Raw genomic sequence first — 16,851 nt, 5'->3', positions numbered from 1 at the left:
AGTATACTCCTCTTATGGAGGTTTATTGGTCCCTTTACCAACCACTTTGAGCCACAGCACTCTTTGTTTTAAAAAAGAAAGAAGGATAATGAGAATGAAGAGGTAATACTATATTAGACTACCAGCCCTAAATGCAATAGCCACAGGGGATGCCTACTCATTTTTGCTACTCGTTCATCAAAAAAATACTTACTGAATTTATGTGCTAGGTGGTTAGTAGACATAGTGGTTAGGTGCTTTGGTGAAAAGGTCAATCATGGCCCTTGCCCTCTGAGCCACCACTTTTACCTTTTGCAAAATCATTTCAGGGGAACTCAAGTGTATCTTTGCAAACATGCAGTCTTGTCTCAATATAGATGAGCAGTGACTAGAAAGAGTGTTTCAATTCTAATCTGAATTGAAGCAGGATCTCTACTGAAGTAGTATCTCTACAAATCAAATTGGGTAACTCCCAAAATTAATTCAGTTCTTAGTTGATTTCAAAGCCTTAATATGCTATGTGAGGTTTACCATGATCTGCTTCCATCTGCCCTTCTTGATTTTCTCCGGTACATCTAAATCCCCTGAACCTTTTCATTTTTTGTGTATTCCAGCATTTCTAAGGACATGACATTTTTATATGTTATTTAAGTGTTCTATATGCACATAAATCTGAGTTAGAGAAAGTTAAACAGCATTTTAATGCAGATATTCCCAGAACCTTTCATAAACCTTTTATATACCAATGTGAATTCTTTAGAGGCAAATATAATATGCTGCTGTTTTCCAAATTTATCAGATCTTAGAAACCCGAGTTTGTCCAGCTCTCATATTGCTAGTATTTTGTGGAATACGCTTTGGGAACATTTTTTACATCCTCAGATTGGAATTCTTTATTCACCTGTGTAATTCTTCACCTTTCAAGGTCTGGCATTAGTATCACATCCTCCAGAATCTCACCTGACCCTTCCCTGTTGGATGTTCCTTATTTGCTTTCCTAGAATCCTTCTTAAATAAAACCTCTGTCATAGCACCTGGTACTACATTGTTTTCATTTCTTTAATTGAAAAAGCCCTGAGAGCTGGATTTGTCTGTAATCCATGTATTCACCAGTGTTCACTGCAATGCCTGGGGGCACATTAGTGGTCAGTGTTTTTTAGTGAATAAAGTTGTGTTACTGTGTTTCTTATAAGTTAATATTTCAGATGTTTTCTACCTTTCCATAGTCCGTTCTATCAAGCTGAAGGAAGATATTCTGTCCTGCACTTTTGCTGAGTTGAGTTTGGGTTTATGCCAGTTTATCCAAGAGGTGCGGAGACCAAATGGTGAAAAATATGATCCAGACAGTATCTTATACTTGTGCCTTGGAATTCAGCAGGTATCAAATTCAGTAATTGTTCTAAAATGTATTGCATTTTTAATAATTCTCATAGAACTTATGATTCAAACTGAAAAACTATAGAGTGTATTGGTTGTTTGGTGTTACTTTTATATTCTGTTCTTAATGAACCACTGACCCTGATTTAAAAGTCTTGATCATATAGTCTTTTGTAAGCCAAATTGAGACTCTTTGTAGAATAACAGAAAATGAGGATGGTGCATTTAATTATTAAATGGACAAAAAAGGCAAGAATAGCCAATTCACAAAAAAGTAATATAGGTGAATATGTATATATATGTATGTACTTTAAATGCATATTAAAATAACAGGTTACCATTTTTTGTCTATCACATTAGCAAGAATAAAATAATTGTAACACTTATTGTTGATAGGACTTCTATGAGGAGGGGATTTGCCTTCATAGCTAGTGATAATTAGTATACATTTGAACATATGTTTCAGGAATATTTTTGAATGTTCATACTTTTAAATTTTTTTAACGTTTATTCATTTTTGAGAGAGAGAGAGAGAGAGAGAGAGAGAGAGAATGTGAGCAAGGGAAGGACAGAGAGAGAAAGAGACTGTGAAGCAGGCTCCAGGCTCCGAGCTGTCAGCACAGAGCCCGACGCAGGGCTCGAACCCACGAACCGCGAGATCGTGACCTGAGCCAAAGTAGGACGCTCAACCAACTGAGCCATCCAGCACACCAAATATTCATACTCTTTCACCAAGTAATTCCCTTTTTGGGAGTCTGTCAAAGCTAGATATTAGTGTTATGTTTATATCAAAGCTAGATAGAGTGTTATGTTTAAGTAAATTATAGTATATTTATAAAGTATATTACATAACCAATAAAAATTGTTTACAAAGTAACTTCTAGTAACATAAAAATATTAATATTAAAGCACTAAATGAACAAAATGAGAGTACGAATACATGTTAACACACAGTGATTTAAAACCCAATCATATAAATACATAGTAAAATGAAATGCACCAAAAAAATGTTGACAGCAGTTATCGTGGTTATCGTCTTAGGGTGGTAGTGCCCTGGGTATTGTTGACTTTTCTCTGTTTGCCAAATTTTCTTCCAGTTGTATGATGGGGGAGGTGGGTTCTTTTATTTAGGCATTTATTCTTAAAGTTTATTTTTTAATTATAAAAGTAGTTTGTGCTCACTGTAATTGTTAAAACAGTGAGGCATTTAAGGAAAATTTTATCTACTTCCATTCCCAGTCTCTGAGGTAACCAGTATTGTAACATCTGTCATTCATGTACCTTCTTCTGTGCTATACATTTATGCATTTATTCTTATGCATTATGCATTTATGCATTTATACATTTATTCTTGTTTTGCCTACTGTTTAGCCAAATAGAGCTCATACCATACACATTTTTTTCAGCTTACTTCTTTTTAAATTTAAATGTTTATTATTTTGAGAGAGAGAGTATGCACACAAGCAGGGGAGGGGCAGAGAGAGAGAGAGACAGAGAGAGAGAGAGAGAGAATCCCAAGCAGGCTCTGCTCTGTCAGTGTAGAGCCTGATGGAGGTTTCAATCTCATGAACCATGAGATCATGACGTGAGCTGAAATCAAGAGTCCAATGCTTAATCTCCTGAATCACCCAGGCACCCCTGCAGCTTATTTTTTCCAATCTGTTTGTCCCTCCAGATGAATATAAATGAAGTTTCTTCCTTTATACAGAAAGCTGCATAATACTGCAGAGTATGAATATACCAGTTATTCACCATTTTTTCTTTTGTACATTCAGGTTATTCCCCCCTTCTTTTTTTTTTTTTTAATTTTTTTTTTTTTTTTTTTAATTTACATTCAAGTTAGTTATATAGTGCAAAAGTGATTTCAGGAGTAGATTCCTTAATGTCCCTTACCCATTTAGCCATTTAGCTCATCCCCCCTCCCACAACCCCTCAGTAACCCTCTGTTTGTTCTCCACATTTGAGTCTCTTATGTTTTGTCCCCTTCCCTGTTTTTATTTTATTTTTGATTTCCTTCCCTTATGTTCATCTGTTTTGTATCTTTAAAGTCCTCATATGAGTGAAGTCATATGATTGTTGTCTTTCTCTAATTTCGCTTACCCTCTAGTTCCCTCTAGTTCTAGCTACCCTCTAGTTCCATCCACGTAGTTGCAAATGGCAAGAATTCATTCTTTTTGACTGCCGTTTAATACTTCATGTGTGTGTTTGTGTGTGTGTGTATGTATGTATATATATATACATATATATATGTATATGTACATATATGTATACATATACATATACATATATATATATCTCACATCTTCTTTATCCATTCATTATCCATTTATCCATGATGGACATTTGGGCTCCTTGCATACTTTGGCTGTTGTTGATAGTGCTGCTATAAACATTGGGGTGCATATGTCCGTTTGAAATAGCACACCTGTATCCCTTGGATAAATACCTAGTAGTGCAATTGCTGGGTCATAGGGTAGTTCTATTTTTAATTTTTTGAGGAATCTCCATACTGTTTTCCATTTAACCAACTGAGCCACTCAGGCACCCACCATACTGTTTTCCAGAGTGGCGGCACCAGCTTGCATTCCCACCAGCAGTGCAAAAGAGATCCTCTCTCTCCACATCCTTGCCAACATCTGTTGTTACCTGAGTTGTTAATGTTAGCCATTCTGACAGGTGTGAGGTGGTATCTCATTGTGGTTTTGATTTGTATTTGTTTCCCTGATGAGTGATGTTGAGCGTTTTTTCATGTGTCGGTTGGCCATCTGGATGTCTTCTTTGGAGAAGTGTCTATTCCCGTCTTTTGCCCATCTATTCACTGGATTATTTGTTTTTTGGATGTTGAGTTTGATAAGTTCTTTATAGATTTTGGATACTAATCCTTTATCTCATATGTCATTTGCAAATATCTTCTCCCATTCTGTCGGTTGCCTTTTAGTTTTGCTGATTGTTTCCTTTACTGTGCAGAAGCTTTTTATTTTGATGAGGTAGGTCCCAATAGTTCACTTTTGCTTTTGTTTCCCTTGCCTCTGGAGACATGTTGAGTAAGAAGTTGCTGCAGCCAAGGGCAAAGAGGTTTTTGCCTGCTTTCTCCTTGAGGATTTTGATGGCTTCCTGTCTTACATTTAGGTCTTTCATCCATTTTGAGTTTATTTTTGTGTATGGTGTAAGAAAGTGGTCCAGGTTCATTTTTCTGCATGCCACTGTCCAGTTTTCCCAGCCCCGCTTGCTGAAGAGACTGTCTTTATTCCATTGGCTCTTCTTTCCTGCTTTGTCAAAGATTAGTTGGCCATACGTTTGTGAGTCCATTTCTGTTATGTTCCATTGATCTGTCTGTTTTTGTGCCAGTACCATACTGCCTTGATGATTACAGCTTTGTAGTACAGCTTGAAGTCCGTATTCCCCCCTTATTCTTATAAACAGTGTTTCAGTAAATATTTTGTTTGCATACCTGATGAACTGGGGCTTTTTTTTTTTAGGTTAAAACATATATAGATTTCTCTAATTTTAAGATGTTTTCAGATAACTTTCCAGAATGATTATAGTAATTAACAGTCTTACCAGCAGTGTTGTGTGCGCCCATTTCTTGAATTCTCCTTACCACTACTCTTTTTACTATTTATTATTCTGATGGATTAAAAAAAATGGCATCTGGTGGCTCCAATTTTTATTTTACAATTTTATGAAGTAGTATGTCTTTGTATGCTGTTGGTCATTTGGATTTTCCTTTCTTTCCATAGGATCTCTTTTATGTTGGGGATATGAACTCTAAGTGCTTGAGTTAAATTTTTCTAGTGTATATTTGCCTTTCAGTTTTGTTTTGCCATTCAGAAAGCTTTCCTTTTTACACAGTTTAATAATATGCATTTATTTTATAATTCCTGATTTTTCTGTGTTGCTTAGGATGGTCTTCCTACTTATGTGTTTAAATTTAAATTCTCATAGATTTCTTTCTAAAATACATACTTTTGGGGCACCTGGGTGGCTCTGTCGGTTAAGCGTCCGACTTCGGCTCAGGTCATGATCTCACGGTCCGTGAGTTTGAGCCCCGCGTCGGGCTCTGTGCTGACAGCTCAGAGCCTGGAGCCTGTTTCGGATTCTGTGTCTCCCTCTCTCTCTGCCCCTCCCTGTTCATGCTCTGTCTCTCTCTGTCTCAAAAATAAATAAACGTTTAAAATAAATAAATAAATAAATAAATAAAATACATACTTTTTAGATTGACATCTTTAATACATCCAGAATTCATTTTTGTGCATGATACACATTTCAGATGAATAACATTTATGATGGGTTATCTAGTTACACAGGTAGCATTCATTTTCCCCACAGAATCAAAATAGCACCTTTGTTATTAAAATATTGTTCCCATTATATTTTGATACAATTTCTAGATTGTAAAAGATGTTTTTAAAATCAACATACAAGGGGTGCCTTGGTGGCTCAGTTGGTTGAACATACAACTCTTCATTTCAGCTCAGGTCATGATCCCAGGGTTGTGGGATTGAGCCCCATGCTCACTACTTAAGGTATTTTCTCCCTCTCTCTCTCTCCTCCCTCTCCCCCTCCCCTTCTCCCCCTCTTTCCCTCTTTCTCTCTCTCCAATTGTCTGTCTGTCTCTCTCTCTCTCTCTCTCTCTCTCCCCCCCTCCCTTCCTCCCTCCCCCCTCCTCCACATGCACTCTGTCTCTAAAATAAAAATAAAAGAAAACAAAAAAGAAAGTCAACACATGAGAGGAATTTTATAGGCTCTTTCAATGAAAATGTATTGGGCACCTACTATGTACCACACATGCATTTTGGTTAGGTAAAAATTTTGAAGATTCTGAACACTTTCTGAACTTTTAGAGTTTATGATATCATGGATCTAAAAACATTTTCATATTTTATCAGTGCAGGTGTCAAGGAGTAAGAAATATTGTGGCAGTGATTCATCTTCCGACTTGAACATAATCAAAATGCATGGCCATTGCTGTGATTTCAGTCACAAACTGCTTTACATACCAGATACTCTGCTATCTATAAAATATACTCTAATTTGTGAGACAAATCATAATCTTATAAAAAGTTTTTTCTAGTGTATTTATCCTGTTTATATTAATAAATGATTTTTATAATAATGCTATTAAAAAGAGGTTATAAGTTAACAATATTTACCTATAGGTGATAGGAAGTAAATACTGTAAACCTTTTACCAGTTCTGACAAGAAATAAACTTTCCTTAACCATAAGGAATTTTAAAATGTAACTTAAGCTCACATCTTAGATGTGCTTCCTGTTTTGTTTTCTTTCCTGATTATAAAAATGGTTATGCTAAGTGTAAAGAATTTTGAAAATACATTAAAATGTAAAGAAATAAATTAAACCCAACCATAATATCAACACCTGTACCACCACTGTTAACATTAGCTGAGAAGGGGAATTGGCAAAAAGAAACAAATAGGCAAATAACAAAATTAACATACAGCTAACAGGCAAACTGTGTTAGGAATGTCTAACAATCATTTACTGTGTATGCTGTGTGTATTATTAATTTAAGCTTATTTCATATATTAACTCATTCACTTGTTAGCGTGCCCCCTCTGATACATAAGGACTGTTATCACCATTTTCTGTTGAGGCACAGTGAGTTAAAGTATTGTTTAAGGCTTCAAATGTAGTAAGTGGCAGGGCCAGGATGTGAATCCAGGTAATTTATTTTCAGAGTCCCTTCTTAAGATCATTGTGTTGGACTATCTCCCTGATGTAAAAGGTTACTACTTAACTATAATCAAGGAAAAATGTCACCCATTAAACTGATTAAAAATTGAAAGGTTGAGAAGTTCAATAATACCAAGTATTAATGAAAACATACTACTGTTGGAGGCCTTTTCAGAGGGCAAGTTGATGTGGCAAATAAAACTTTAAATGCATGTAGATTCGGGGCACCTGGGTGGTTAAGTATCTGATTTCGGCTCAGATCATGATCTCTCGGTTCATGATTCGAGCCCTGTATCGGGCTCTGTACTGACAGCTCAGAGCCTGGAACCTGTTCCTAATCCTGTGTCTCCCTCTGTGCCCCTCCCCCACAGACAGTCTGTCTCTCCCTCAAAAATAATAAACATTTAAAAAATATGCTTGTAGGTTCTTCAGTGTAGCAAATCCATTGATCAGTATTTCTTCCCCAAGAAATGCACACATGTACATAGACTGGTATTTTTATTATAACGTTGTTTTCAACAGCAAAAAATTGGAAACCACCTAAGTGTTCATTAAAACAGTAATGTTCAATCAACTATAATATGTCTGTACTGTTAAATATCATACAATAGTTAAAAAGCAATGAATTGCTCTTACACATTTTTGCATGGAAAACTCTTAGAGATACATTGAAAAAAGTTTTTTTAAGGTTTATTTGCTTTTGAGAGAGAGAGAGTGTGTTGAGTGGGTGAGGGCCAGAGAGGGAGATGTAGAAGCTGAAGCAGGCTCCAGGCTCTGAGCTATCAGCAAAAAGCCTGACATGGGGCTGGAAATTGTGAACCACCAGGCCATGACCTGAGCAGAAGTTGGACCCTTAACCGACTGCGTCACCCAGGTGCCCGCCCCCAAGAGACATATTTTTAAAGTAACTTGCACGACTATGTGTTGTGCAATATTTATTTATATTGTGGCAAAATACACATATTATAAAGCTCACCATTTTAAAATGTACAGTTCAGTGTCCTTAAGTGCATTCATGATGGTATGCAGTTGTCATCACTGTGTTTTCCAAAATATCACTGTGTTTTCCTAACTGGAAATCTCATAACCCATTAAGCAGCCACTCCCTATTACTTCCTCTGCTTAGTCCCTGGCAACCATGAGTCTGCTTTCTATCTCTGTGGATTTCCTTGTTCTGGATATATCATATAAATAGAATTATACAATCATGTGGCCTTTTGTGTCTGGCTTCTTCCAGGTTTAACCTGTGTAGCATGAATCAGTACCTTTTTATGGCTGAATTATTTCATTTTTGGATATACCACATTTTTCTTATCCATCTGTTTGTGGACATTTGAGTTATTTCTACCTTTTGGTTATTACAAACAGTGAATGATACTGTGAACATTCATGTACAAATTTTTGTTTGAACGTCTCTTTTCTTTTGGGTCTGTGCCTACCAGTAGAACCACATGGTCAAATAGGAACTCCATGATAAGCTTGTTGAGGAGCCACCAAAACAGTTTCCACAGTGACTGCACCATTTATGTTGCCAGCAGCAGTGTACAAAGGGTCTGTTCTCTCCATTCTCGCAATGTTTGTTAATTTCCTTTTTTTTTTTAAAGTTATCTGATGGGTATGAGGTAGTATCTCATTATGGTTTTGATTTGCATTTTCCTAATGACTAATGTCACTGAACATTTTTTCATGTATTTGTTGGCCATTTGTGTATCCTCTTTGGATAAATATTTAAGTCCTTTGCTCCATTTCTTAATTTGTTGTTTGTTTTTTTGTTGTTGAGTTGTAGGATTTCCTTATGTATTCTGGATATTAAACTCTGACAGATATGTGATTTGCAAATATTTTTTCTTAGTCTCTGAGTTTTCTTTTCAGTCTTCTTGGTAATGTACTTTGAGGAACAGAAATTTTGGATTTTGATGAAGTTCAGTTTATTTTTTCTGTTGCTTGTGCTTTTGGTGTCATCATCTAAGAATCCATTGTCAAGTTCAAGTTCATAAAGATTTACCTCTATGTGTTCTTTTAAGTTTATGGCTTTTAGTTCTTTTTTTTTTTTTTTTAAATTTTTTTTTTCAACGTTTTTTATTTATTTTTGGGACAGAGAGAGACAGAGCATGAACGGGGGAGGGGCAGAGAGAGAGGGAGACACAGAATCGGAAACAGGCTCCAGGCTCCGAGCCATCAGCCCAGAGCCTGACGCGGGGCTCGAACTCACGGACCGCGAGATCGTGACCTGGCTGAAGTCGGACGCTTAACCGACTGCGCCACCCAGGCGCCCCAATGGCTTTTAGTTCTTATGTTTAAGTCACTGATCCATTTTGAATTCAGTTTTATATCTCACGTAAGGTAGGGATACATCTGACTTAGGGATAACTGTATATGTGGATATCCAGTTTTCCTACCACCGTTTATTGAAGAGACTGTTGTCTCTTTATTGAACAGTCTTGACATCCTTATTGAAAAACATTTGACTAAATTTATGTGTTTATTTTGGACTTTCAATTCTGATACATTGGTCTATATTGTTATTCCTATGGTGATACATGCTATTTTGATTACTGTTGCTTTGTAATAAATTTTGAAATAGGAAGTATGATTCTTCAAGATTTGTTTGGTGATTTGAGGTTCCTTGTAATTCCATACGAATTTTGGGATTGGCCTTTCCTTCCCTTTATGCAAGAAAAAAAAAAGCCATTGAGATTTTGATTAGGATTGTACTGAATCTTTAGAGTGCTTTGGGGAATTTTTCCATTTTAACAATATTATCTTCAGATCCATGAATATGAGATGTTTTACTTAGGTCTTTAATTTCTTAGCAGTTTTTTTTTTTAATTTTTGTTTTTTTCTACCTTTAGGTGTATAAGTCATGTACCTCCTTTGTTGAATTTATTCTTGAGTATTCTTTACAATACGATTGTAAATTGAATTGTTTTCTTAATTTCCTTTTTGGATTATTCATTGCAAGTGATTTTTGTGTTGCTTGTATCCTTTGCTGAATTCATTTATTAACTCTAATAACAATTTTGTGTGTGTGTGTGTGTGCGTGTATGTGTGTATTCTTTAGAATTGTCCCTATATAGGCTTGTGTCATTTGTAAATGGAGATATTTTTACTCCTTAGGACCTTTCCTGTCTGAATGCCTTTTATTTGTTTTTCCTGCCTGCTTACTCTGGCTACGACTTCAAGTACAATTATGAAAGTGGCAAGAACAGGCAGTTTTGTCGTGTTCCTGATCTAAGGGGGAAGTAATTTAAAAAACATGGATTTTATATGTACTCATATGTTTGAGTAAATGTATAAAACTCAACTCTGTGTGTTTCTGATGTTTAGTGAGTTGGGAGCATGTCATTCTTCCATGTTTTCTGTATTTTAAACTTTTTCCATAATGAAGATGTAATATACTTACATTGTGAAAATAACTTTAAAAGAAGAAAAAGATGAACACTTCTCAACAATAAAACTATAATCTGGCAGTGGCATGAATTGCCTTTGAAGAGGCCTATAGAAATGCATGTTGAAATGGTATATAATTTTTATTAGCCAGAACAAGATTTGACTGGCAATACAATTTTTCTCCAGGTCATACATTGGCTAGAAAAGCAGAAAACCAAAATATCCATAGATAAATAAATTAGAAATCCCAAATCATAAAAAACACCAAAAGATTTTAAGCATGTAATTATACCTTGTGTTGTATTTCCCTGAGTGATTTCATCTGACCTGCCCTGCACCTTCAAGATATTTTTTAACAGTAGTTTACCCAAACTGTTTCTTGTTTCCCCATTCTGTGATATGGTTCTTGATGGTTATAATTAGCATATTTTTACATCCTATAATTAGACTTGAACTTTTTGAAGTCTGGGTTGTGGGGTAGAGAGTTGAGAGCTGTGGTTTAAAATTTGGCTATCCTCAGGTCACCTGACACTAGCTAACTATATTATTTCAGGAAGGGATCTTGTAACTGTGCTAAAAAACCCAAAAACTTCTGAGAACACATTTGCAGATAGATCCTTTGAATTCGAAAGGGATTTGGAAAATACCAAACCAGAACCAATTTTTGGTATATCAGTTTTATGAACTGAGAAAATTTTACCTTGCAAGCTCAGTGCTTGAGACAAGGACAGTTCATATGAAAAGGACCTTTATAGGGGGACCTGGGTGGCTCAGTTGGTTAAACATTGACTCTTGGTTTCAGATCAGGTCATGATCTCATGCCTTCACAGGTTTGAGCCCCATATTGGTCTCCACACTGGCAGCCTCTGCCTCTCTCTCTCTCTCTCTCTCTCTCTCTCTCTCTCTCTCTGCCCGTCCCCCATTCATGCTATCTCTATCTCTCTCAAAATAAATAAATAAACTTAAAAAAAAAAAAAGAAAAGAACCTTTATAGCTTGAATCCTGGTATTTTAAGATGTGTTCTTAAAATGGTTCACGATGTTAACGGCAAAAATTAAGGGTCAACTTTATTCCTTAAAATAATCTTAAAAAAAAAAAAAACTTGTGTTTTCTTTGTATCAACATATATGTTTCCATTTTTTCTCTTGTAGTACCTGTTTGAAAATGGTAGAATAGATAATATTTTTACTGAGCCCTATTCCAGATTTATGATTGAACTTACCAAACTCTTGAAAATATGGGAACCTACAATACTTCCTAATGGTAGGATGCTTATTTTTTATTTTGATTCTTTTCTTGATATGCATTCTTAAATTGCTTAATTTTTATGATTATCTTTTTATAAACTGTTCATTTATGTTTCTGTCTTGATTCATGAGATATTTGGAGTTTTGAGGAGGAAGTCTTTGGCTTATTATTTAAGTAGAATTATAACTTCTACATAGTGTATGTATAGGTATATACCATTGAAAATAAAAAAAAAAAAACAACAACTGGAGGTTGTATTTACTTCTTAGAAACCATTTTTGGTCCAATATTGGTAGTGTAGTTTCACACTATACCAGTAGCTGGCACATACTTTACTTGTAGACTGTACCTGTTAGCAGTGGTCCTTCTTCAGCAGTTTATTATAAATACCCTGTATGGGTTATTACAAGAGTTAAATCTTCATCCTTGCATTGTCTTTGACCATATGTTGCTGGACAGCTCCCTAATTTACTCCTAGTCTTAGGCTCCTTGGCTGTGAATGGAGAGGTTGAATGTGATGTTCAGGAATTTGTGCCCCTTTGGTTGGGTTGTAGAGCAACTTTGAAGGATTCTGAGTAGGGTGGTGGCTTGATGCAGTTAGCATCCAAAGAGGCAGCTAGGGAGATAGAGTTGGAAGTAATAAATTCATGTTTATGGTTAGGCTCCCAGGAATAGAATGCATAAGCAGCAGCAAAGAGGATTGTTCAGAGAACATAAGGGAAGACCTGCATTTAAGGGCTGACATGAGGAGTGTACATTTAACAGTATACTCATCTTAATTCTTCTGTAAGACATCTGCTTTTCGAGAAAAATCCCATAAAAGTCATCATGAATTAATTACTCTTAATGTAAATTTACAATACGAGGGAGTGTGAGGGAGTGAGGGAACTATCTGCCTTCTAATGTTCTTAGCTAAAATAAAACTGAACCAGTTAACAGTAAGCCTAATACTCTCAAACAGGAGTCTACAAACTGCTTAATCTGGCCTGCTGCCTGTTTTTGGATAGTCCATGAGCTAAAAATGGTCGGGACAAAATGTAAAGATAATAATAATTTGTGGTAAATGAAAATTATATAAAATTCATATTTGTATGTATAAATAAATTTAATTGGTATATAGCCACACCTATTTGTTTATGTGTTGTCTGCCGCCCCTTATTTTCAATAACAACAAAGTTGTTCAGAGCCTGAATGGCCCACAGTACTTAAAATATTTACATCTGGCTCTTTATAGAAAACGTTTGCCAAACCCTGGTCTAAAATAACAATAGATTAAAACTGTTTCAGGGGGTTGCTCCCAGTGTCTGTCTGCCTCAGACAGACATCTTTTCTTTTTTTCTTTTGCGGTACCTTTTTTGGTTTTCCATATAAGGGAGCAGGGAAAGATGGGAGCAATTGGTCATTTCCTTTATATCTTCCTGTCTGAGAACTGGAGAAATTATTTAGTCCTGTTTAGCAGGAGCTTAGTACTGTTACTTCTGTCCTCCTTCTGGTGCAGGTTACATGTTTTCTCGCATTGAAGAAGAGCATTTGTGGGAATGCAAACAGCTGGGCGCTTACTCACCAATTGTCCTCTTGAACACCCTCCTTTTCTTCAATACCAAATACTTTCAACTCAAGAATGTTACTGAGCACTTGAAGCTTTCCTTTGCCCATGTGATGAGACGGACCAGGACTCTGAAATACAGCACCAAGATGACATATCTGAGGTTCTTCCCACCTTTACAAAAGCAGGAGTCAGAACCAGGTGTGTGGGGGAGTTTGTGAGATTTCCGTTTGAAGCCCTGTTGGTATTCAGATAGACTTATCACAGAAGAGTAACTGTAAACTCTGTACACTCTGGAAGAGTGTAACTTTAATTTAAAATTTAGATGCTTTTTTATTGTCAGGGTTAGGTTAAAGGCTTGCCACAAAATGAGAGGAATCACTTGCCTCCCTATACTTTTATTGGCTTTTAAACTAGAAATTCTGGGGGCGCCTGGGTGGCTTGGTCGGTTAAGCGTCCGACTTTGGCTCAGGTCATGATCTCACGGTCTGTGAGTTCGAGCCCCACGTCGGGCTCTGTGCTGACAGCTCAGAGCCTGGAGCCTGTTTCGGATTCTGTGTCTCCCTCTCTCTCTGCTCCTCCCCTGTTCATGCTCTGTCTCTCTCTGTCTCAAAAATAAATAAACGTTAAAAAAAATTATAAATAAACTAGAAATTCTGATTTAATTGGTCAAGATTAGAGCCCAAATAATTTGCATTTTTCCTTTTCTTTTTTTTAATTGTTGATTTTTGAGAGAGAGAGAGAGAGAGAGAGAGAATGTGCAAGTGGGGGAGGGGCAGAGAGACAGAGAGAGAGGATCTGACGTAGGCTCTGCACTGACAGCAGAGAACCTGACACGGGGCTTAAACTTGTGAACCGTGAGATCATGACCTGAATCCAAGTCGGACGCATAACTGACTGAACCACCCAGGTGCCCCTCAAATAATTTGCATTTTACAACTTACCAGGGAATTAAAATCTGCAGCTAAGGATCAGAATCACTGATTTAGAGGCAAGAGAGTGGCCAATTGCTAGGGAAAAGGAACCTGCCTCATTTTTAAATCTGTTTCTAAATCTTTTTTTTTTTTTTTTTTTTAACCAGAGCACCACTTTTGAGTTCACATTAACTATCTGTTTCTGAAGAACCTTAGAACCTGGCCTAGAGTATACAGATGGAGTTTGACTTAATAATTTTTTAACTTTACAATCATGAGAAAGCGATATACATTCAGTAGAAACTATGCTTTGAATTTTGACTTTTGATATTTTCTCAAACTAGTGGAATACAGTATGATCCTCTCTTGTGGTGCTGACAGCAGCAGTCTGCAGCCCCCTGTCAGTCCCATGATCACGAGGGTAAACAACCCATATGCTTACAGCCATTCTGCACCCATTCAGCCATTCTGTGTTTTCAGTTTTCAGTATCGTATTTAATCATTTACATGAGATAGTCAGTACTTTATTATAAAATAGGCTTATTATATGTATTAGAAGATTTTGCCCAACTGTAGACTGTATAAGTGTTCTGAGCATGTTTAAGCTATGGTGTTCAGTAGGTTACATGTATTAAATGCATTTTCGATTTAGGATGGCTGTATCCGGTTGTAACACCATCGTGGTCAAGGAAGATCTGTATTGCTTTTGTACACAGTAGAATAATACCAGCAGTGACAACTTTCGTAGAAGGTTTATCTTACATTCCAAAAAAAGCCTATTAAGTAATAGTTTGTTTTTAACATTAAAAAAATTAATGTATTATGGAACTAGAAATTAAATGTATCAATTTTGACCAAAATTGTAAGTTCTGAAATTCCCAAAATCAAGTTGTTACTTCCTTGGGATAAGAGTGAAATACATATTTTGAATGTGAGCATTTAAAATCACTGAAACTAAAATCTATAAAGAATAATTGTGATGTTCATGTTTGTGTTAACTTTTTTGTCATTTGCCCTGTCTCTTTAGAAAATATAACTCTATTATTATATCTATGTCCTATCTCCTTCATTTTGTTCATATATAACCCATTTTGTGCTCTTAATAAATATTAATTGTGGGAGGGAGAGGCATTCAGGTTACATTTCCGCTTTCTGTTGAGGTGCTTGACAAGATTGGTAGTAAGTTTAGCTGCTTCTCTGAATGAGCAACTCTTTATATTTAGGTATCCTCTAAATAGAAGACTGGGGTGAATTTTAAGTAATAACTAATACAGGAAGCTGGGGAAAGTTCTTTGCCAGCTATTCAGAGCAGCTGTAAGAAAAGAAGAAGAAAACCTTTTTCCTCAGGTTCACAGCAGATCCACCACCCACTGCTATTCTCTTGAAGCCTGAATGGAGAAGGTGGGAAAGAAAAAGCCTTACTTTCCATGTTTTCACCCTGGTTTCTTTTTGATAACCCTTAGCCTCCACAAAATTCTGTTGGTGAAAAAGGATTTGCTCCTTTCTTACCAAATGGCCAACTTAGAATTTCTTTTCCCAGCAAAGATCCCATTTCTCATAAAACTGACAAATAAAAGAAACTTGAAAGTAACAAAGTCAGGCTCAAAAGTAAGACCTAACTCTCTAGTACTATGCATTTGGCTCACTTTGTAAGCAGGGGAACATAAATTTTATAGAACAGGGACTTTGTTTTGTTCAGTGCTATTACCTAGTACTTACATTACTCTCCAGCACCTGCATAGGTCATGCTTGTTGAATGACTAAGTGAAAGGGAGGAGAAAGGGAGTGACAGTTCTGACTGGAGACAAAGCTCAGTGGATGTCTTGAGCATGGGAGTAAAGATTTTTCTGATCTTTTGATAATTATTTCCCATCTCAAGATAAACTGGCTATTGGCAAGAGGAAACGAAATGAAGATGACGAGGTCCCAGTGGGTGTGGAGATGGCAGAGAATACTGACAATCCACTAAGATGCCCAGTCCGACTTTATGAGTTTTACCTGTCAAAATGGTAAGCAGTCTTCCTATGGACTAGATCCAGCACACTTCAAACAGTAGTTAGCATGGTTCCGATTTCAGATGCTTGAATATCAGAAAAGTAGCCATCTTATGACTTTAGATAAGGATGTCCTTTTAATTTCCTTTTTTTCCCTATTCTCATATCTGCCTGATTTTGGACCCCAAAACACATTGCTTTATCTTGATTTTTTTTTTTTTCCTGAAAAGCTCTTCAAAATCAAGAATCACAGCTGTAGTTTGATCTTTACAACTGTTGCTCAGCCTTTATGTGATAATGAAACTGTTGTGATTTTACTGTTTATATAGAAAAATTTAGAGGAGAAGTACTCCTAAACCTATAAATGGAAAAACAATTTATTTTTAAGGAATTTATATGTTTGAGGTCTTTTTCTTTCAGAAACTTTAAGACTTTAGAGTTATAAGATCCACACAAAAGCACTTTTTTCTCAAAGAGATACAGTGGCTTGGGTTTGCCCCATGGTAATGTGTATTGAGTGCTCTTGGGGGTCATTCCAGGATACTGGGCACTGAGGATATGTGGTTCTCAGCCATAGTGTTACATGTGAGTTGAATTTTTTGTTACTCCTAATAATGTTTTAAATCTTTCAATTTGTGAACGATTTACACTCTGTCTTCTGTTAACATTACACTCACCTCCAGTGAGCGTAGGAGAAAAAAAATGTG

General features: G+C 36.2%; 1 protein-coding gene across 9 annotated transcripts in view; it reads left to right on the top strand.

Moving 5' to 3' along the window:
• The window catches only part of ZMYM4 (zinc finger MYM-type containing 4), a 146,422-nt gene that overhangs the window by 126,872 nt on the left and 2,699 nt on the right, over positions 1–16,851 (top strand). For all 9 annotated transcript variants that reach the window (XM_053897647.1, XM_053897656.1, XM_053897664.1 and 6 more), the window contains 4 exons: positions 1,206–1,357; positions 11,594–11,705; positions 13,189–13,437; positions 16,030–16,159. In XM_053897647.1, coding sequence (XP_053753622.1) covers positions 1,206–1,357; positions 11,594–11,705; positions 13,189–13,437; positions 16,030–16,159 — 643 coding nt within the window. The remainder of the gene's footprint in view (positions 1–1,205; positions 1,358–11,593; positions 11,706–13,188; positions 13,438–16,029; positions 16,160–16,851) is intronic.

The sequence above is a fragment of the Panthera pardus genome, unplaced genomic scaffold (genome assembly GCF_024362965.1).
Source record: "Panthera pardus isolate Hobbes unplaced genomic scaffold, ASM2436296v1 HiC_scaffold_11, whole genome shotgun sequence".
In the NCBI taxonomy this organism is placed as follows: domain Eukaryota; kingdom Metazoa; phylum Chordata; class Mammalia; order Carnivora; family Felidae; genus Panthera; species Panthera pardus.
Note: the sequence above shows the minus strand (reverse complement) of the source record. Positions and strands in the feature narration are given on the sequence as shown.